Below are 21,855 nucleotides of genomic sequence, written 5' to 3' on the forward strand. Positions count from 1 at the left end.
TGAAACTCAGGAACTGAAAGGAGTGCTTCGGAGACAGAAGCAATTGCTCAAGAAACCTGAGGGGATGGGGCTGCGCTGTGTTCCTCAGGGCTAGAAGCACAGGGCTGTGGGCTTAACCAAGTTCATCCCAGAAAAAGGCAGGCTTCAAAAGCGGACTGCCCAGACTGTTGTCTCAAGGTCAAAATATTTGACATTTTCCGACCACAATGGACTCTATGTGCTCATTCAAAAGTTTTCGAGGCAGGCCTGTATGCATGAGTGACCCGTATGACTGAAATAAAAGGAGGTTCTACATGAGGCAACCTCTTCTGGAGTAACCATTTCTTTCTTCTTTCTCAAGGATCAGCCTTTTGTACTCATAAAAGGTGATTTCCGTTTCCTCTGTGTCTAAGGATCCACAGCCCAAAGTGATAGACTTCTGCTCTGATTAAGTCCTGCGTTCCATACATGGACTCCCTGACGCCTGTATTTCCCAGTCTGGCTATCTGGCAAGTGGCAAATATTAATACTTAAACAGGACATACTGACTTCTAGATGGTTTGGGACCACCTTAGTGATCTTTATTAACCCCCAATCACATAGGCACTCATAACCCCAAGGCATTTGAGTTATCTTATATTTTACAGTCTGAGAACCAGACATGGAAAAATGGACTGGTTCAAAATTGGGAAAGGAGTACTTCAAAGCTATATATTATCACCCTGCTAATTTAACTTAAATGCAGGGTACGTCATGCAAAATACCAAGCTGTATGAATCACAAGCTGGAATCAAGATTGTCGGGAGAAATGCTAACAACCTCAGCTATGCCGATGACACCACCCTAATGGCAGAAAATGAAGAGGAACTAAAGAGCTTCTTGATGAAGGGGAAAGAGGAGCGTGAAAAAGATGACTTAAAACTCAACATTCAGAAAACTAAGTTCATAGCATCCGGTCCCATCATTTCATGGCCAATGGATGGGGGAAAAGTGGAAACAGTGACAGACTTTTTTTCTTTTTTTTTTTTTTCAGGCTCCAAAAGCACTGTGGACAGTGACTGCAGCCATGAAATTAAAAGACACTTGCTTCTTGGAAGAAAAGCTATGACAAACCTAGACAGCATATTAAAAAGCAGAAACATCACTTTGCCGACAAAGGTCTGTATAGTCCAAGTTCTGGTTTTTCCAGTAGTCATGTACTGATGTGAGAGTTGAGTCATAAAGAAGGCCGAGCACCACAGAATTGATGCTTCTGAACTGTGCTGCTGGAGAAGACTCTTGAAAGTCCCTTGGACGGCAAGAAGATAAAACCAGTCAACCCTAAAGGAAATCAACCCTGAATATTCATTGGAAGGACTGGTACTGAAACTGAAGCTCCAATACTTTGGCCACCTGACACAAAGAGCCAACTCATTGAAAAAGAAGACCCTGATGCTGGGAAAGATTGAGGGCAGGAAGAGAAGGGGGTGACAGAGGATGAGATGGTTGGATGGCATCACCAACTCAATGGACACGAGTTTGAGCAATTCCAGGAGATAATGAAGGACAGGGAAGCCTGGAGTGCTGCTGTCCATGAGGTCACAAAGAGACATGACTGAACAACTAAAAACGATGGTATTTTATAGCTATTACAGACATGAGAAAGAGTGGGAAGAACCAGAGATGCCTGTCCATCACTACTAGATTCTTAAAAGATCTCTGACGCCAAAGTCACCATACTCCCAATGTAGAATTGTTGAACTGTTGTTGTTCAATTGCCCCGTTGTACTCCTTTCTCAGTCCTGAATCAATCAATCATTCTACACAGGGCTCGAACTGTTGCTTCTTGACCAGCACACAGGTTTTTCAGGAGATAGGTAAGATGGTCTGGTATTCCCATCTCTTTTAAGAGCTTTCCATAGTTTGTTATGATCCACACAGTCAAAGGCTTTCGTGTAGTCAATGAAACATAGGTAGATGTTTTTCTGGAATTCCCTTGCTTTCTCTGTGATCCAGCAAATGTTGGCAATTTGCTGTCTGATTCCTCTGCCTTTTCTAAACCCAGCTTGGATATCTGGAAGTTCTTGGTTCCCATAATGCTGAAGCCTAGCATGCATGATTTTAAGCATGACCTTACTAGCGTGGGAGATGAGTGCAATTGTCCGATGGCTTGAACATTCTTTAGTGCTTCCCTTCTTGGGAATTGGGATGAGGCTTGATGTTTTCCAGTCTTGTGGCTACTCCTGGGTCTTCCAGAATTTCTGACATATTGAGTGCAGCACTCTGATAGCATCATCTTTTAGGGTTTTGAATAGCCCTACTGGAATTCCATCGCATCCACTAGCTTTATTGACAGCAGTGCTTCCTAAGGTTCACTTGACTTCACACTCCAGAATGTCTGGCTCTGGGTGACTGACTACATCATTGTGGTTATCCAGTTCATTAAGATCTTTTTTGTACAGTTCTTCCATGCTTTCTTCCCATCTCTTTTTGATCTCTTCTGCTTCTACAAGATCTCTACCATTTCCATCTTTCATTATGCCCATCTTTGGGCAAAAGTTTCCCTTGATATTTCCAATTTTCCTGACGGGACCTCTAGTCTCCCCTTCTGTTGTTTTCCTCTATTTTTATGCACTGTTCATTGAAGAAGGCTTTCTTGTCTCTCCTTGTTCTTTGGAACTCTGCGTTTAGTTGGGTGTAAGGCAGAATCCCACCGTACCAAAAAAACACACACTTTGGATCCTAGCCTGAGTGAGTCTAATTCACAGCTTTGTCTCTTACTAGCATTGCCATGCCAAACAAATTACTTAATTTCTCTGAGTTTGTTTCCTCAACTGTAAATTAGGCACAACACTATGTGCTCTTACAAATAAGTGAGAAAACAAATGAAAAGTACCTAGGAGAGTATCCCAAATCTTTTCCTCTTGAATTCCCTAATCTCAGGTTATGACCTAGCATAAGGAATTTCAAAATGTTGAATTTATGATCATCTAACTTTGAACTGTGAAAAAATTGAGAACATAAGGTTTGTATTTTTGATATCAAAGCAAAGGACCTAGTCATTTCTGACCTACCTGCAGAAACAGTTTAGATGCTAGTTACTAAACTTTATTTCTCTAAGTGAAACAAAGAGTGGAGCCTAAATTTAGGTAAACAAAAGCAAATTAAGCCTGTTTCTGATGCAGCTAACTTGAGATCCCTCAAGATTTGCTGATATAGAGAAATGCAAATCAAAACCACAATGAGGTACCATTATACGCCAGTCAGGATGGCTGCTATCCAAAAGTCTACAAGCAATAAATGCTGGAGAGGGTGTGGAGAAAAGGGAACCCTCTTACACTGTTGGTGGGAATGCAAATTAGTACAGCCACTATGGAAAACAGTGTGGAGATTTCTTAAAAAGCTGGAAATAGAACTGCCATATGACCCAGCAATCCCACTTCTGGGCATACACACCGAGGAAACCAGATCTGAAAGAGACACATGCACCCCAATGTTCATCGCAGCACTGTTTATAATAGCCAGGACATGGAAGCAACCCAGATGCCCATCAGCAGACGAATGGATGAGGAAGCTGTGGTACATATACACCATGGAATATTACTCAGCCATTAAAAAGAATTCATTTGAATCAGTTCTAATGAGATGGATGAAACTGGAGCCCATTATACAGAGCGAAGTAAGCCAGAAAGATAAAGACCATTACAGTATACTAACACATATATATGGACTTTAGAAAGATGGTAACGATAACCCTATATGCAAAACAGAAAAAGAGACTCAGATGTATAGAACAGACTTGTGGACTCTGGGAGAAGGCGAGGGTGGGATGTTTCAAGAGAACAGCATTGAAACATGTATATTATCTAGGGTGAAACAGATCACCAGCCCAGGTTGGGTACATGAGACAAGTGCTCGGGCCTGGTGCACTGGGAAGACCCAGAGGGATCGGGTGGAGAGGGAGGTGGGAGGGGGGACTGGGATGGGGAATACATGTAAATCCATGGCTAATTCATTTCAGTGTATGACAAAAACTACTGTAATGATGTAAAGTAATTAGCCTCCAACTAATAAAAATAAATGGAAAAAAAAAAAAAAAAAGATTTGCTGATATGCACCAGCAAATCTGGGGCTTCCCAGATGGTGTCAGTGGTAAAGAACTCGCCAGTGAGGTAGATGTAAGAGGTGCAGTTTCGATCCCTGGGTAGGGGAGATCCCCTGGAGGAGGGCATGCCAACCCACTCCAGTGTTCCTGCCTGGAAAATTGCATGGAAAGAGGATCCTGGTAGGCTACAGCCCACAGGGTCACAAAGAGTTGGAAACGCAATGTTAGAAACTTGCAGCATAAGTCCTCCTGACCCCATGTCAGCTCCTAATTCAGTTGTTGTGCTTCCTCCTTTGAACAAGTGCATGAAATTTTGGCATCAAGAGCCACCAAGTCATTGTTCAGAATAAGTGACTGCTGTCACATTGGATACCATCCACCCTATTCCAAAACACCATGGACAGTGAGAGGATGTTGCCACGGGTGGGAGACTAGAAGAGGTGTTTGGTACCTGTATGAATCTGCTCAGGCTGCCACAGTAAAATACTATGGGCTGAGTGGCCTAAACAAGAGAAGTTTATTTTCTCACAATTCTGGAGACTAGAAGCCCCAGTTCAAGATGCAGCTGATTCAGTTCCTGGTCAGAGTTCCCTTCCTGGCTTACAGATAAACACAATAAACACCTGTGTCCTTACATGGCGGAAAGAATGAGAACTCTTTGGTGTCTTCTTCTCTTATAAAGACACCATTCTCTTCAGGTTAGGGCCCCGCCATTATGACTCATTTAACCTTAATTACTTCTTGTTGGGAAGGGCAGTCTTTCACACATGAAGCTTTGGTTTGGAACACTTCCTTTCCAAGAAATAAAAGCTCACAGCTTCAGCTGAATTTTTTGCCTTGTTTGGGAATATTTTTTCCCTTTTTCAGACTCAACATCCATTCCTTTATTCCACTCTTTCCAAAGAGTTCCTCTATCCCTTCCACCATGTGATGATAGTGAGAAAATAGCCATTTGTGAAACAGGAAGCTAGCCCCCACCAGACACTAAATGCCTTGTTTTTGTATTTCCAGCCTCCAGAACTGTGAAAAATAAATTTCTGTTGTTTATAAGGCCCCCAGTCTGTGGTATTCTGTCATAGCAGCCCAAACAGACTAAGATATTTACACTACACAAAACAATTTTCCAAAGTTACTTATGTCATTTCCCTCTTTCTCTCTCAGGGAGTTTGTCATTCATCTATAACACAGTTAGATTTTTACATCCTGGTCCTCACTTCATCCTGAGACACCCCCCTCCCCGATATCCTAGTTGAGATTTGGGGAGTAAAATATGCATATAGTAAACAAAAAATGCATATAGTGAAACTTCAGTCTTTGTGTACTACTGTAGAGGTCTTAACAAATATCTAGAATCATGTATCCACAACCACAGTACCGTACAGAATAATTTCATCATCTAAAAATTCCCACGTGCAGCCTCCCCCTCCCCCCACACTCCTGGCTATCACAAATCCTTTTTTCTTTCCCTATAATGCTGCCTCTTTCAGAATGTCATATATGTAGAATCATGCAATATGAACTGCCCCCCCCCCAATATTTTGATTATCAGAAAGTTTGGAAACCGCTGCAGTCCACGGGGTCACAGTCAGATACGACTTAGCAACGGAACAACACTCTTATTGATTCAGATATGTCTAAAACAATTACCGATGTCCACCTAATCACCAAATTGAGAGTCAGTTTCAATTTACTGCATTTTGAAAGGATACCCTCTCAGCCCTATTAATCTAAATCTGGAAGAATCTTATTCTGCTGTTTGCTTTCAGTCCTCTCTCCAGAGCATGTGCTTCCACTTTCACCAGTTCAGTTTCTCAACCAGTTTATGACACTTAAAATGTTAAAATATATGCAATGTAATGATATGATATAGAGGTCTATTATATGAACCTTTGAAATCAAGTGTAAAAAGAAAATATCTTTGGAAAACAAATAGTTGAGTGCTTTAGAAAGACTCAGAATTGAATTACTTAAAAGAATAAAACAAAAAACTGATATTGAGTTAGGTATGGATAAGAAAATTATCAAAGATTAGAGGGAGAAATTATTCAGACGTATTCTGTATTTGAATGGTTTTCTAAGAGCCTATTAGGGTCTCCATTTTAGAGAAATAAAAATTGAAACGGTGCAGTATAGGTTTGGGTTCCTTTATTTTTTATTTATAGCTGCTCTGGTTTTCATTGCTGCGTGAAGGCTTTCTCTCGTTGTGGTGAGTAGGGGCTACTCTCTAGTTGCTATGGGCAGGCTTTCATCATGGTAGCTTCTCTTGTGGAGCATTAGCTCTAGGGCATGCGGGCATCAGTAGGTGTGGTTCTGGGGCCCGACAGCTCAGGTTCAGTAGTTGTGGCGCATGGGCCTCGTTGCCCTGAACCCTTTTCCCCTGCATTGGCAGGCAAATTCTTAACCAGTGAACCACCAGAAAAGTTCCATGGACTAATTTAATTTTGAAATGTCAATTCTTACAATATGCCAGACACTAAATGCTTTCTAACAAAAAAATAAAGACCATAACTACGAAAATTTCTCATTGGATATACAATTTTAAAAATGTATCCCTGGGGTTTCCCTGGTGGTCTAGTGGTTGACTCCACGCTGTCAATGCTGGGGACCTGGGTTTGATCTCTGGTTGGGGAACTAGATCTCACATGCTGCAACTAAGAGTTCACATGCCACCACAAAAGATGCTGAATGCCATAACAAAGATCGAAAATGCTGCATGCTGCTACAAAGATCTGGCACAGCCGAACAAAGAAATAAAAATAAATATTAAAAATGATAAATTACCCAAAGCCATCCAGATTGCAATCCCTAATGAGATTCCAATGGTGTTATTTTACAAAAATAGGAAAAAAAAAAAAAAGATCCCCAAAGTCACATGGACCGACAAAAGAACCCCAAAAGCCAAAACTGAGGGGAAAAAAAGACCAAAGGAGGAGGCATCATGCTTCCTGATTACAGAGCAAAACAGTATGTCACTGGCATAAAAAGACATATAGAACAATGGAACAGAATTGAGAGGCCGGAAATAAACCTATGCATATACAGTCAGCTAATATTTGATGAGAACCAAGGATACTCAATAGGGAAATGTCAGTCTCTTCTATAAATGATGTTGGGAAACTGGATATCCACTTGTCAAAGAATGAAATCAAAGCCCTATCTTAGACCACTCACAAAAATTAACTCGAAATGACTTAACTTGAAATTAGCTCAAACGTTAAAACATGACACCATAAAACTCTTTGAAACTTGCTAACAGATCTTATTTATTTATTTGTGGTTATGCTGGGCTTCCCACGTGGGTCGCCTGGTTAAAAAAAAAAAAAAAGCCTGCTGTGTGGGAGACCTGGGTTCAATCCCTGGGTTGGGAAGATCCCCTGGAGAAGGAATAAGGCTACCCAGTCTAGAACTCTGGCCTGGAGCATTCCATGGATTGTGTGGCTCATGGCGCTGCAAAGAGTCGCACATGACTGAGCGACTTTCACTTTCATGGCTCTGCTGGGTCTTCATTGCTGCGTGCAGGCTTTCTCTGGTTCCAGCAAGCAGGGGCTCCCTCCAGTTGCACTGTTGGGGCTTCTCACTGAGGTGGCTTATTTTGTTGCAGAGTAGACCCCAGGGAGCACGGGCTCAGTGGTTGTGCATACTGGTCTAGCTGCCCTGCAGCATGTGCAAGCTTCCTGGACCAAGGACCACACCCATGTCCCCTGCATTGGCAGGCAGATTCTTAACCAGTGCACCACTAGGAAAGGCCAAGAGAATAGATCTCAAAAGTTCTCAACATACACACACACACGCAAAACTATAACTGTGAAGTTATGGATATGTTAACTAACCTTTGTGAAAACGTTGTACACCTTAAACTCACACAATGTTCTGTCAACTATTTCTCAATAAAGCTGGAGGAAAACTTTTAAGGTTGGAAGAACTCAAAAACAAATCATAGCAAATACATACAATGGAATACAACGCAGCAATAAAAAGGAATGAACTATCAGGTGACTCTCTAAATAATTATGTTGAGTAAAAGAAACCAAAGTAGAAGGATGAGTTATGAAGGATATGAGGAATTTTTCAGGGGTGATGAGTATGTTCATTTTCTTGACTGTTGTGATGGTTTTATGGGCATGTGACAAAATGCATCAAATTGTTTCTTTAAATATATGCAGTTCATTTTTTTTTTCATTCATTTTTATTAATTGGAGGCTAATTCCTTTACAATATTGTAGTGGTTTTTCTCATACATTGACATGAATCAGCCATGGAGTTACATGTATTCCCCATCCCGATCCCCCCTCCCACCTCCCTCTCTACCCGATCCCTCTGGGTCTTCCCAGTGCACCAGGCCCGAGCACTTGTCTCATGCACCCAACCTGGGCTGGTGATCTGCTTCACCATAGATAATATACATGTTTAGATGCTGTTCTCTCGAAACATCCCACCCTTGCCTTCTCCCACAGAGTCCAAGAGTCTGTTCTGTACATCTGTGTCTCATTTTCTGTTTTGCATATAGGGTTATCGTTACCATCTTTCTAAATTCCATATATATGTGTTAGTATGCTGTAATGTTCTTTATCTTTCTGGCTTACTTCACTCTGTATAATGGGAAGTTTCGTCCATCTCATTAGAACTGATTCAAATGAATTCTTTTTAACGGCTGATTAATATTCCATGGTGTATATGGACCACAGCTTCCTTATCCATTCATCCACTGATGGGCATCTAGGTTGCTTCCATGTCCTGGCTATTATAAACAGTGCTGCAATGAACATTGGGGTGCACATGTCTCTTTCAGATCTGGTTTCCTCGGTGTGTATGCCCAGAAGTGGGATTGCTGGGTCATATGGCAGTTCTATTTCCAGTTTTTTTAAGGAATCTCCACACTGTTCTCCATAGCGGCTGTACTAGTTTCCATTCCCACCAACAGTGTAAGAGGGTTCCCTTTTCTCCACACCCTCTCTAGCATTTATTGCTGGTAGACTTTTGGATAGCAGCCATCCTGACTGGCGTGTAATGGTACCTCGTTGTGGTTTTGATTTGCATTTCTCTGATAATGAGTGATGTTGAGCATCTTTTCATGTGTTTGTTAGCCATCTGTATGTCTTCTTTGGAGAAATGTCTGTTCAGTTCTTTGGCCCATTTTTTGATTGGGTCATTTATTTTTCTGGAATTGAGCTGCAGGAGTTGCTTGTATATTTTTGAGATTAATCCTTTGTCTGTTTATGCAGTTCATTTTATATCAATTATATTTCAATAAAGAACTTTTTAATGTTAAGGTATATCATTTTTTACTATTTCTTGCTCAAATCAATTCTTAATTACCAACTATATCATTGTGTTTAAGATGCCATAACAAAATTCCACTGACCAAGTGACTGAAACAAATCCCACTGGTTGAGTGACTTAAGTTTGTTTCCTCATACTTCTGGAGGCTCAAAGCCCAGGATCAGGGAGCCAGCAGGACTGTGTTTGATGAGACCTCTCCTCCCGGCTCACAGATGGTCACCTTTTTACTGTGTCTTCACACGGCCTTTCTGCTGGACATGCCCAAGAGAAAAAAATCTCCAGTCTCTTTCTCTCCTTACAACCATACAACTAATCATTATAACAAATGAATCACTCAAACACATATGCAAATTTTTATTTAGAATTAGAAACTCAAATACAAATTAAGTACAATATAAATTAAACCTTCATTAAACAATCCACAACCACTTTAAATCATCTACTATTTCTACAATAAAATTAAAGAGCAACCTAAAAATAGTGAAAAGTCAAATTATTTTTAAACTCATATTGTTAACAGTAAAATGATTACAAAACACTCAAACTTAAGAAAATGAACAAAGCCTCTCCAGAGTGACTACTGCGATCCACTAAAATCAATTAAGAAATTAAATTATAGTATGATTTCTACTCATTCACAAATAAAAAGACCTCATTTTTAAAAGCAACTAATTATCTGTTTCTTTCCAGGGCTGTGAGGACTACTCTGTTTACTTAACTTTTAAATTTAATATGGCACAACAGGTGTGATCAATGAAAACAGTATCACAAAAAATGCTTACAATGTCCCTTACAGACCATTTTTGTTTTATTTCATAAATCAGGAGGTCATATATTTAAAAGTTATAATATTACAATAAATATGTGGCAAAATAAATAATCAAGTCTTTCACTTTTCACTTGCAAGTGGGAAACTGACCAGACTCATTTTATATTTTCCCTTTTTATTATGTCTTAATTCTCCAGAAAAAAAATTTTTTTTATATTTTATATTATTGTTATAAATCCAAGTCGAAGAATTGGTGCCAAAAAAACTAACTAACTAAAGGGAGACAGTTATATCTTAAGTCCATGTTGTTTCTGAAAATACTTATTACAAGTGGAGCTAGACCTATCTTAAGTAGATTAACAGGAAAATACACTATTATGGTGTTTATACATTTAAAATAATCCAAAACAAAAGATAAATACACGCTCAAGAATGGCACCCACATATTCAAGAATAAAGTGTTCTCCATATATACTAACAACTGTGTGGCTAAATATTTTCCTAAAAACATGCATATTATAAAGCCTTTTATAATTGAATTTATAAAACCAAACTATATTATTTATGTATCAACTGTCATGATTGAAGCTTTCTGCATATCAGGAGAGTTAAACTTTAACATCTGTTGTTCTGAGAAACTGAAGATGAAATATAATCAAACTAGCTTTTCACTAGAAAATTTTATATATCTCAGCAATCTGTTATACTTCTTGTCATCAATGAAATAGACTCCAAGATGTAATTATTCTTTCCAAATGTTCGTTTCTACTGCGTTACTCTTTAAAAACCACTTTAATCAAATCACATTTCTTGGAGAAAATTCACTCAGGGTTCTGAACAAATCAGTTGTTTTCTACAAGCAACTCTGTCTTGAGTGGTAGAGCTCTAGCTCTCTTAGAAGTAGTTTTTCCGCTTTCAAAGAAAATGAAAAATATGTACAGACTTTCTACTGACTTACTAAAAATAAAGAATAATAGAACATGTATAATAAAATTCTGGAATACAGTAACTTTTAAGTTTCCACAGTTTCTTTGCCTATAAACTAGCTGTAACCTCAGAAAAGTCATCTAAATTCTCTGTGCTTTAGTTTTATCTTTAAAACAAAGAGATTAGAATAGACAATCTCTAAGGTCCTTAAAATTCTCACATGGTATGATTCTGTGCTTCTGAAGAAATATTTAATTGATATACTGAATTGGCCATAAATCAAGAGAGTTGAATTAAAATAGCACAGCTGAACTAAAGACCTATTAGAAAAACACAAATACTGTGTGGTAAAGCTCAACTTCCCAAACCATACGAGGCCCATTCCCTCTTCAGCCAGACCAATGAAAAGCCCACAGAGTTAAAACCAAATAAATTTGGTTAAATAAATTATTTTAAATTACACTGTAAACCTATTAAAATATATTATCTATGCCACAGTTTTCCTGCATTCTAATATACATTATTTTCATGCTATTTACATTCAAGATAATCTGTACAGTTAAGGTTGGGGGCTACTTAATATTCTTGCACTTCAAAACACTAGTAAAGTTAAACAGAATGAAGAGTAGGATATTAGTCATTATCATATTCTGCCAATTTCAAATTAAAAGTATGCTGAATACCATTTATGGGCTAGAAAAACAAGGCAAAGGTAAAAAAAGGAAATCTTGCTTGTAAATGCTAATGCTCAAATGAGTTCAGTTGTGTTTTGCCATTTCTCAACAAAAAAGAAGAGGGAGGAGACGGTGGCAGAAACCTACTAGGTGATACTGAACCACAGCATTTCAGGAGCTTTTATGAGAAATTAACAAGTAATTAATGCATCATGAAGCAGCACTTTGGTACTAGTGTAGTGCAAGTTGGTTTTCTCTTGTCTAACTACGGGCAGCAAATGAGGCACTTAACTATAAAATAGAAAAATAGGGGAGATTTAAGAAGAAATTCAAAATCATTCACGAAAGATAATCAGCATTATTCAAAAGTTAAAAATTCTGTTTTTATTTAACACACATCAATGTTACACATGCTTCACTAGGGAAAATCTTTTGAATGTAAGACTGCTGCTTGTTTATAAGAGACAGAAAACCTTTCCTTTGCAAGAGATTCTGGATTTCTGAGAATGAAATCCAAGTCTTCTCAACCTGAGCGCTACATATTTAAAAATCGAGAAAAGTACATCTTACCCACAGTGAAGAAATGTTTCTAACTCTCAACATAGTATAACATGTGATCCCTGACTTTATTCTTGGAAGGATCAGCTTTTATTTTATGTAACTTCAAAGAAGGGGACCTAGTGACTGTAACTGAATAATGAATACATATTTAGCACCTAAATTTAGAGAGCACTTAATTATTGCCATAGTTTTAAATCATTGCACACACAGACTGGGGGGAGGTCAGATATGTGTGTTCAATGATATCAGAACATTCTCAAAGATTAGAATCTCAAGCTTCCAAAAATTATCCTTGATTTGCAAATGCATTTATTAACATTCAAACACAATATTATCATTTCTTCCTGGTGTTACAGATATATACTCTTTTTAATGAATAAAGAAATAAATGAGGTTTATTTTTTCTTTACCACCATTAAGTTGTCTTCCAAATGTGGCACTTCTTCAGATTTAGATGGAAAACAGTCCTTATAAAAAATGTCATTCCTATTCCACCACTGGTATTATTTTGAATGTTCTTTTCTATGAGGTCAAGAGTGAAGTAAATGACCATAGCAAATATAAAGCAGGAACAAAGAAAGTGTACGTTACTTTCTGGCAATATATTGGCACATAAATGCTTATCTGGGCATGTGCTTAGTCACTCACTCGCGTCTCATTCTGTGACCCCAAGGACTGTGGCCTGCCAGATTCCTCTGCCCATGGGGATTCTCCAGGCAAGAATACTGGAATGGGTTGCCATGCCCTCCTCCAGGGGATCATCCGGACCCAGGGATTGAACCCAGGTCTCCCACATTGCAGGTGAATTCTTTACCAACTGAGCCACCAGGGAATGCTTATCTATGGGGTGAAAAAATCACTAAATGAAAAGATAATAAATGTTTGCTGGGATATTATCCCAAGTGAATGGAGCCTATACCTAAGAGAAATATTCTTGTGTTGCCCTTAAAACAAGCTTCACTTTAATTCTGGACAGAAAACTTTGCTTCATATGCTAAAATTGATACATAACATTAAAGTTTTCCATGAAACAATTTAATTATCCCCACTGAAAAATCCTATCATCTTACCTTTTCTTCCTATTTGCTTACAAGAAGTCTTTCGTGGATTCATAGGGAGGAAAAAGGCTTAAAAACACATGTCCTTTCTCCGAAGAGGCTGGCAAATTTCAACAGTTCACAATCCTCGTATTTGTCATTTATATTTACTGTAGCAAATTGCATTCCTCACTACATAATCAACTTTCTCACATACAGAAGAACTAAAATTCTCTTATTGGTATCTTTCAGGTAATATTTCTATCTCCTTTAAGGTATTCTAGTTTATTTCTGAAAGGAAATGAATACATCAAAACATAGGAACACTGTTGATGCAATTTAGTTGTTAATAAAGTGCATGTGGCTTTCAATATAAATATTGTTTGATACATTATAGCTAAATAAAAAGTTAACAAAATAAAAACAAAGATTTAGCTCAGTACCTAGGTTGCGGGGGTGGGGGGGAGATAGTAACAAAATTGGGAGAAATATTCTTCTTCCCCCCCCAAAAAAAGCCAACTGAAAATATTCTTTAATTAAATAGACTTCTGCTTTTCAAGTAACCAGACATGCTACACAATAATACCAACATGCAATATCTGAAATGTAGAATCACATTCTGACTGCTGCCCTTGTACTTCTGCATTCAATTCACAATTCTCTGGTGTCTGGCTGACTTCATATTGCAAAGCAGGAGATACGCCATGAGCGACATCTACAGAAGCACTATCAGATAAGACGTCTAGCTTTTCAGGGGAACGAGGTAGGTGAAGCTTACTATCTCCCGTCCCTTCATCAAAATGTCTCCTCTCATCAGCATCATCTAGCTGCTGAACTGAAGTTAGATACTGTTCAAGCAGACTATTATCCTGCTCGTTGTTGGAGCCTTCCTTACCCCACTCACCAGGTTCTTCACTAACATCCCCTACGTCTGGCTCTTTGCCATACTTGACAGTGTCAATGGAATTCCCCATTATGGAACTTTCACTACCTTCTGTGGAGCTTTTTTCAAAATCCAAAGAATCCTGTAAACAGTGAACTTGTTCAGTTAAGGAGGAATGAAAACCAGAGTCTGGAAATTCTGGTAAGGACTTCTCTTGAGGAGCTTCATCAGGAGCAATGAGCCAATCAGAATTTTGATCAGAAGATGGCTCCTGACTTTGGGTGAATAAAGGAGGTTTAGATGGCACCAGAGTACTTGATATAGGGGGAACATCAATATGGCAGGAACTTAGATGCTGGTCCACAGTCTGTTGCCAAGCTTGTAGAGACCTTACCTGCAAACCAAAGGATACAGTTTCACTACAAAATATAAACCATGCCTACTTTACAATTGTCCTTTGAGGTTTTTTCCCCCTTACACTCAGGAAGTTGGTAAATGGCAGATGGCAAAACTGGAGTTAGAAATGTCCTGACTCCCCTGATCCTTTCCACAGCACCCCTAGCTTAGACCTGGTTGCCAAAAGTGGTTCACATTGTTGGAAAGCAGGAAAGCAGGGATGGGCCAAAGCAATCTGCTTGCTCCTACTACAGAGATAACCAGAAGCACAGTAACGCGCATACAGCTACTAAGGGGTCAATAAGGTTCTCAATACACTGAAGTCTATTTAACAATAACAACAGAACTTATTAATACGAGCAGATTCTCAAAAATGGAAGTCTCACGCTAGATACCCATTTCAGATAAGAGTTTTTAAAAACTAACTATGTAGGATTTCCCCTGGTGGTACAGTGGATGAGAATCCTCCGGTCCATGCAGGCAACAAAGGTTTAATCCTTGGTCTGGGAAGATTCTAGACACCGCAGAGGCCGTGTGCCACAACTCCTGAAACTGGTGTGCCTAGAGCCTGTGCTCTGCGACAAGAGGAGCCACGTCGATGAGAAGCCTGGGCACCGCCAAGAGCAGCCCCCATTTCCTGTAACTACAGAAAGCCCTCTTGCAGCAAGGAAGCCCCAGCACCACCAAAATTAATTATTTTAAAAAGAGAGGGAAAGAAAACCTAACAATGAAACATACACGACTCTAAAATACCTAAAAATTCGTGGAGTTCTTGATAATGTGACCTTTACCTCTTTTTCTTTTTTTTTTTTTGGTGGCTGCACCACACAGCTTGTGAGATCCTAGTTCCCTGACTAGGGATCAAACACATGCGGCCCTGCAGTGGAAGGGTGAAGTTCTAACCACTTGACTGCCAGGGGATTCCCGGACCTTTACATTTTTAAAGTACACTTAGAACCTCAGAATTTTATTATAACATCTGCAACAAGAAAGCAATATAGAGAATTTTTTAGTTTCCCTTAGACTATCCTTCAAGGTAATCCTTGATAGTAGTTTGATATGTATCTTCCCAGACCTCTTACTATGTATTTTCAAAAATAACACTATAGGTAAAATCCTATTATAACAAATTCTTTTCTAAAAATACTTCCAAGGAATAATCATCAAGAACAATACAATAGTAGTAAAACCGACGTCTGAACTGTCCCCATAGCATGCTATTTCAGGATTCAAACTCTCTACCTGGAAGTCATGTGGATTTTTTAGGACATGCATATTGTAGCCATCACACACTGTTTCAATCATCTTTCATTCAAATAGTCTTAAAAGATAAAACAAGACAGCTACTTGAAACTTAAATTGGGCCTTTTATATCTGTTGGACAGTTGTCCAATATCCTTCAATTTAGCACTTTCTGTCAGTGTTATAGTTCTTTATCTTTCTGGTCAAAATTACAAAAATATTTTTGTCCAGATTACATAAAATGTAACAAATTCACTGTCGTAGTTCAGCGTTAGTGGCAGTGAACACAAACCACATCCTTAACCTTGAGAAAGGGTGCTACCTTACCTGTAACTGTTCTATGGTTATCTCAGCAAACCTAGAATTCTTCTTCATTTACACAGTAGTAAGTCAGCAGGAAGGGGCTTACCTGGTTCCAGAGGAATCTGACAGCCTCTTCTTGAACAAATTTTTGAATCCGTTCTTCATCTCTTTCTTTTCTTAATCTACAATAATTCAAAGTCCATTACTGACACAAGAAAGGAGGCTTTGAATTGTACTTCTTATTATGACAAATAAACATATACAGTGTAAACAGAATAATAATCTAATAAGTGCTTTCCACTTTTAGAATATCTAAGTGAAACTTTACTTTTATTTTTATTATTTTTTTTTTTTTACAGGTCATCCCCCCTCCAGCGGCCCCAGCCCACACCTATGCGAGGCCCACTGTAGGGCACAGCACTCTGCCGCCATCCTCCCCCTATCCAGCCCCCTTTTCTGAGCCCCATTATCTCCTCGACCTCCTGACTCAGGTAGGAATAGCGGGTGATGGCGTTTCAGAGAGGGGTGCCAGGGGCCCCAGACCGCTGGCCTCGGAGCCTGCGAGGAGAGCCGGAGATCCTGACCCAGCCTATTTGCCACGTAATCATGCCATGTCGCTGGTGCCACTGTGAACCTCCGCTCCCCGGTCTGCAAACGGGGGCGATCCCCGCCCCACTTGCGCTGCTCTTGCAGCTGAAGTTACGGTGCGAGTTTTGGAAAGAAACCGGAGTTTATTACGTTTGATTTCGAGGCCGCCCGATCCCGTGAGTCTGACCTTGTCTCCTTAAGGCTCCAAGTCTGCCTGAAACCCCAGGGGAAGGCTGGGCCTCCGCGACCCTGCCGGCCCTGCGCAGCTTTCCGAACTACAACGACCAGGAGCCCAGGCGGGCGGCGCTTGCCTCAGGGAGCCGGGGCAGATCCGGGTGCCGCCATGGCAACGGCGCGGGGACTCCAGGCTCTGTCGCCGTGGCAACCCGCGGTGACTACCGCTCCGCGCGCGACAACCCCGGGCCCATCCGCAGGGAGCGCTAGGACCCTGCCCCGCGCCCCGCGCCCCGCAGGGCTGCCGTCCGGGTCCCTGCCCGAATCTTCCGGGCCGAGGGTGCCCCGCCCTCACCTCGGCGCTCAGCAGGCAGCGCCGCGATCCCGAGCATGGGCACTCGCCGACCTCCCCTCCCGGCCAGACTATAGCTCCGAAACTTTACTTTTAAACTATGACTCAACATAGAAGCCAAATGAGATGTGACTGAAATTCAGATTATATTGATTCTACAAAGTATTGCCAGCCAGTACTGAAAAATAAAACATTAAATGGCTCTTTTTTATCTGGCCTCAATTTCGCAGCCAAACACACAGAAGGAGCAAGAGCAGCAGAAAGGATCAGGACCACAGCTTCAAAGAGAAGAGAACTGGTCTCCTCTTTGAAGAGACCAGCAGGACTAATCCCATCAAATTTCACACCCCTGTTTGCTCCAGGCCCTGACACACTCCTTGTTATCACCAACAGACTTTCCTGTGCATAACTTCCCCTCATTCATTAAATTCATTAAAGTTTCACTGTGGGCCCATGTCCCCCTCTCCATACTTAAAACTTATCACAAACCTAGGGTTCCTTTAGCTGTCCAGTATCTCTCAAAGTCACCCCATTTTGTTCTGAACCTCTGACCTACTTTATCCAGCCCCTCAAGCCTTCTTACTGCGCCATGTGGGACTCCTGAATTATAATCAACAAACCCCTATATATACACTCAGCTTCTCTGAACTTTTCCTTGACCAAATCAGACGCACTTCCAAGGGCACTGTAGCCCTCTCAAGTGGCAGCTATTTTTTTTCACTTATACATCAGGGTCAGAACACTGCTTCCCACTGCTGTTTACAAATGATTCTTAACCTTCCTCCTCCAAGAACTCCAGCCATCCTGCTAAATTTCCCCAAACTCTTTTTTTTTTTCATTTATTTTTATTAGTTGGAGGCTAATTACTTTACACAAACTCTTTTCCAAGAACTGAGCTCCCCCCACTATCGGCCTCCGTTCACTGAAGCCTCAGCACTAGTATTCTTCTCTGCCCTGTTCCCCTGGTCATTTCTGGAGCCCTTGACACTCACACGGATGCTCTATTTAACAACCATCTTCAGTCCCGCTCTGGTAGGGGTGGCGGTGTAGTTGCTAAGTCATGTCAGTCCCACTCTAGACTCAAGTATTTTGACTACACCATTTAAAACCATGATCTCAAGCACCAACGCAAACCTCTCAGTTCACTTGTTCTTGCCACAATCTGCAACAACCTGGACGTCCAATCCTCATCCATGACCACCATGCAAATGACGTCTTTCTCCTGTCTTTCCTTTTACCTCATTCAAATTCCAAGGTCTACCACCAGCATCATCTCCCTTCAAAATGTCTTCAGCTCCCTTATCTTCCCTCTCTCCCCTATCATGCTCACCCGGGGAAAAAACCCACTCCTGGCTGAACCGGGTCCAGAGTCAGAATAGAACAGCTGAGAGCTGCTGATAAAAATCACAAAGTCTGACTTATTGTTTTACTATCCAGCAATTCTCCATTCCCTTTGTAAGTTCACTTTTAAGATAAATACTCCACACTTCACACCTCTCTCCTTCAGCCCCTCACATCCTCACCCCCTCATTTCCAAGTGCTGGCCGCGTCTTGTATGTTACTGAGAAAAGAGGTGTGCCCATCAGACAGGACCTCCGCATCCCCCACCGTCGACACCTCCCGCCTTACCTGCCCCTGCCCCTGCCTCAGGCCACCCCCTCCGCTTGTGCAGGGAACCTCTTCTTCTCTCACCTTCCCAAGAAACTTCCGTCCTGCGCTTCTTTCATTGCCCTGCACCATCAGTTTTTCCTTCCTTACTGAATCATTTCCACCAACACATAAACCTCCTCTGTGTCTCCCATCTTTAAAAAAGAATCTTCGTAACTCCAGATTCTCCTCTGGCAACCACCTGCTCCCTTCTCCTCCTCACGGCAGCCCTCGCGCTCACTGTTCACCTCTCTTTCATTATTCAGCCCTTTCCAAACTGACTGCATCCCACTAACCCCCTGAAGCTGCTCTTAGCAAGCTCACTGGGCAGGAGAGGGTTAAGTGACCAGGACAGAAATGTGCAAACATCCTGAAGACAGGACTGGCCTTGACCAGCTTCTGAGATGAGATAACCTCTAAACCTTTGGAATAGCCTGCCTGATTAGAGCACCTTTGTACCTCTGAGACCGCTGGTTTATGCCAGCCATGTGCTTTATGGGGAATGCCAGCTTGGTTCACCTGAGACGCTGGGCTACAATGGCATCAGCTTGACCTTGGGTGGGGGCTGAGGTCTGAGGAGTTAAGGTCAGTCACATGGACTGACCCAGGTGACTGACCGCCAATGAAAACCCCAGATGCCGAGGCTGGAGCGAGATCCCTGGCTGGCGATACTTCGGATGTGTTTTCACGCACTGTTGCTTCGAGAACTGAGCCCACCTGTAAAAGGCACTGGAAGGACACAGCTAGAAGCTTCTACTTGGTCTCCCCAATTTTGCCCTGTGTGTCTCCTTCCTTTGCTGACTGTCACCTATTTCCTTTCACTCCAATCAACCATAATACACAGGAACATAAAGAATAGCTTTTTTGAGTCGAGTCCTTTTTGCAAATCAAACCTGGGGATAGTGTTGGGGACCCTCCCCACACAGTCACCGCCGGTCGCTGAATCCAGCGTAAGAGGTCTCGGTCCTCTGCCAGCACCCCTCCTCTCTCCCGAAACAGGGCCCTGCTGGAGCTGGGACACTCTCCCCCAGTCCTCCCCCGACTCCGGCTGTCCCCTCTCAGTCTCTCTGACTCCTCCTCCTCTCCCACTTATAGCATCAGTCAATACTGACAGGCGCAGTGCTGATACTCAGAATAAATCTATAAAGTCCTCATTTCCCTGGGTGACAGTCATGACAACATGTAAGCCACAGAATGAACACATAACTTCCACCATAGCCCCCAAACTTTAACCCCTTCTAAGTTCCTATTTTCCTTAATTCTTATGTCATCTACTGGGTTCTATGGAGACGTCCTCATCTTCTCATTTTTATATTCATTCAGTTTTTCTACACTTTCTGTATCTTTTGTGTTTAGGTACCTAGATGTCCAGAAGGCATGGATCTCATCCAACATTTACTGCTACGCTGTATCTATGTTCCAGTTTCGGCACTAGATATGCAGGCACATATTGCAGTGCTTGCTCTCAAGATGCTTTAGGTACAGTGTCAGAGGCAAACCTAGAGTGGCAACATGGTAGGGGAAGTGTCCCAGCCACAACAGCGGTGATTCAGTGTTCTGAATCAGCACTAAGAGTCTGACGCCCCCAGACCAACGGAACAGCACCTTCACAGTAAAAGCCTTAAAAGAGACTTCTCACCCACCTCCTTATTTCACCGGTTAGGCAGACAATGTGCTCTTGCATCCTGCGAAGACGGATTTCATAGCGCACGTCTCTAGCTTGTGGGTTGTAGTTCCTGGCATAAAAGCCCCGCCAGCAGGCCTGAAGCTTGGTGGCTGCTTCATTCAGTTTCTGGAGGGCAACTTTATCCTGTCCCAGAGGAACAGATTTCTGGGTTAACACCCTGCAGGGAAGTTTCTCTGAAGCTGTTTGAGACCTGGCTTCTTCACTGCCTGGCTGCATATGGAAGACACTGTGTCCAACTGACTCAGAAAAAGACGTAAGACTGTGGGTGTGATCCTTCAAGCCGGCACTAGTGACCGCTGGCTCAGGACACAGTAACAGTCCATCTTTCTCATTTACCTCTGTACCAACTGCACCTTTTGTCATCTGAACAGAATTCTCACTTGCAGCCCCCAACGCCTTTTCCTCTTCCTTGTTTGATAAGCCCTGGTTTTCCGGCCCTTTCACAGATTCATCTGCAGCAGCAGCATCTTCTAGGCTCAGGTTAATGCCTTGCAGCCTCAGCTCCACTGTGGGTGATACTGGAGAGAGTCCTGACGCAACTGGCATGAAAGTAGACTCTGAAGAGAGGAGACTGCAATTTAACTTGTCCTCATCGGTCTGGATGTCTTCCAGGTGCAGGTCATTTCGAGAGTATCTTGCAGTGTGTACAGAGGTTGGAAAGTTATTCTTAACAGCATGTGACTGGTCATCATGACTACTTGTCCCAACCCAAGAATTGACTTGGATGACGGGTTCTAAAAGAATCAACAGAGTATCATTGGAAACATTAAGTATTTAACGAGGGATTTTTTTTCAGTTGTATCCCTTTAATGAAATCTAATCCCTGAAATGTAGTAAAAGGCAGTGAAAGCCTTTCAGTAATTTCTTCCAAAATGCCTTAAAATATCAAACCAAATATTTTTAAGAAACTTAATTCTTGCAATAATCATAAAAATAATCAAAGTACTACATCAAGTCAAAAGGTGGCAGTCCTCTGAATGTTTTCAAAAATTAAGACATTTAATAGTTATATATGTCTGTGTATATTGTTGTTGTTTAGCCACTAAGTCGTGTTTGACTCTTTTGCAACATGACCCCATGGACTGTATAGCCTACCAGGCTCCTCTGTCCATGAAATTTTCCAGCAAGAATACTGGAGTGGGTTGCCATTTCCTTCTTTAGGGGATCTTCCTGACCCAGGGGTTGAACCCACATGTCCTGCATTGGCAGGTGGATTCTTTATCACTGAGCCAAAAGGGAAGCTGCCATTTGTGTAATATACATTTATATATA

The 21,855-nt window shown here is 41.4% G+C and overlaps 1 protein-coding gene across 1 annotated transcript in view; it reads right to left on the reverse strand.

The window, feature by feature from the left end:
- Positions 1 to 9,682: 9,682 nt before the first annotated feature.
- CEP97 (centrosomal protein 97) overlaps positions 9,683 to 21,855 on the reverse strand; it is a 34,070-nt gene continuing 21,897 nt past the window's right edge. The window contains exons 10-12 of the mRNA XM_070454956.1: positions 20,540 to 21,317; positions 16,242 to 16,317; positions 9,683 to 14,588 (exon numbers count right to left, since the gene is read on the reverse strand). Of these exons, the coding sequence (XP_070311057.1) occupies positions 13,884 to 14,588; positions 16,242 to 16,317; positions 20,540 to 21,317 (1,559 nt within the window). The 3' untranslated portion in view covers positions 9,683 to 13,883. The remainder of the gene's footprint in view (positions 14,589 to 16,241; positions 16,318 to 20,539; positions 21,318 to 21,855) is intronic.

The sequence above is a fragment of the Odocoileus virginianus genome, chromosome 25 (assembly GCF_023699985.2).
Source record: "Odocoileus virginianus isolate 20LAN1187 ecotype Illinois chromosome 25, Ovbor_1.2, whole genome shotgun sequence".
Classification (NCBI taxonomy): domain Eukaryota; kingdom Metazoa; phylum Chordata; class Mammalia; order Artiodactyla; family Cervidae; genus Odocoileus; species Odocoileus virginianus.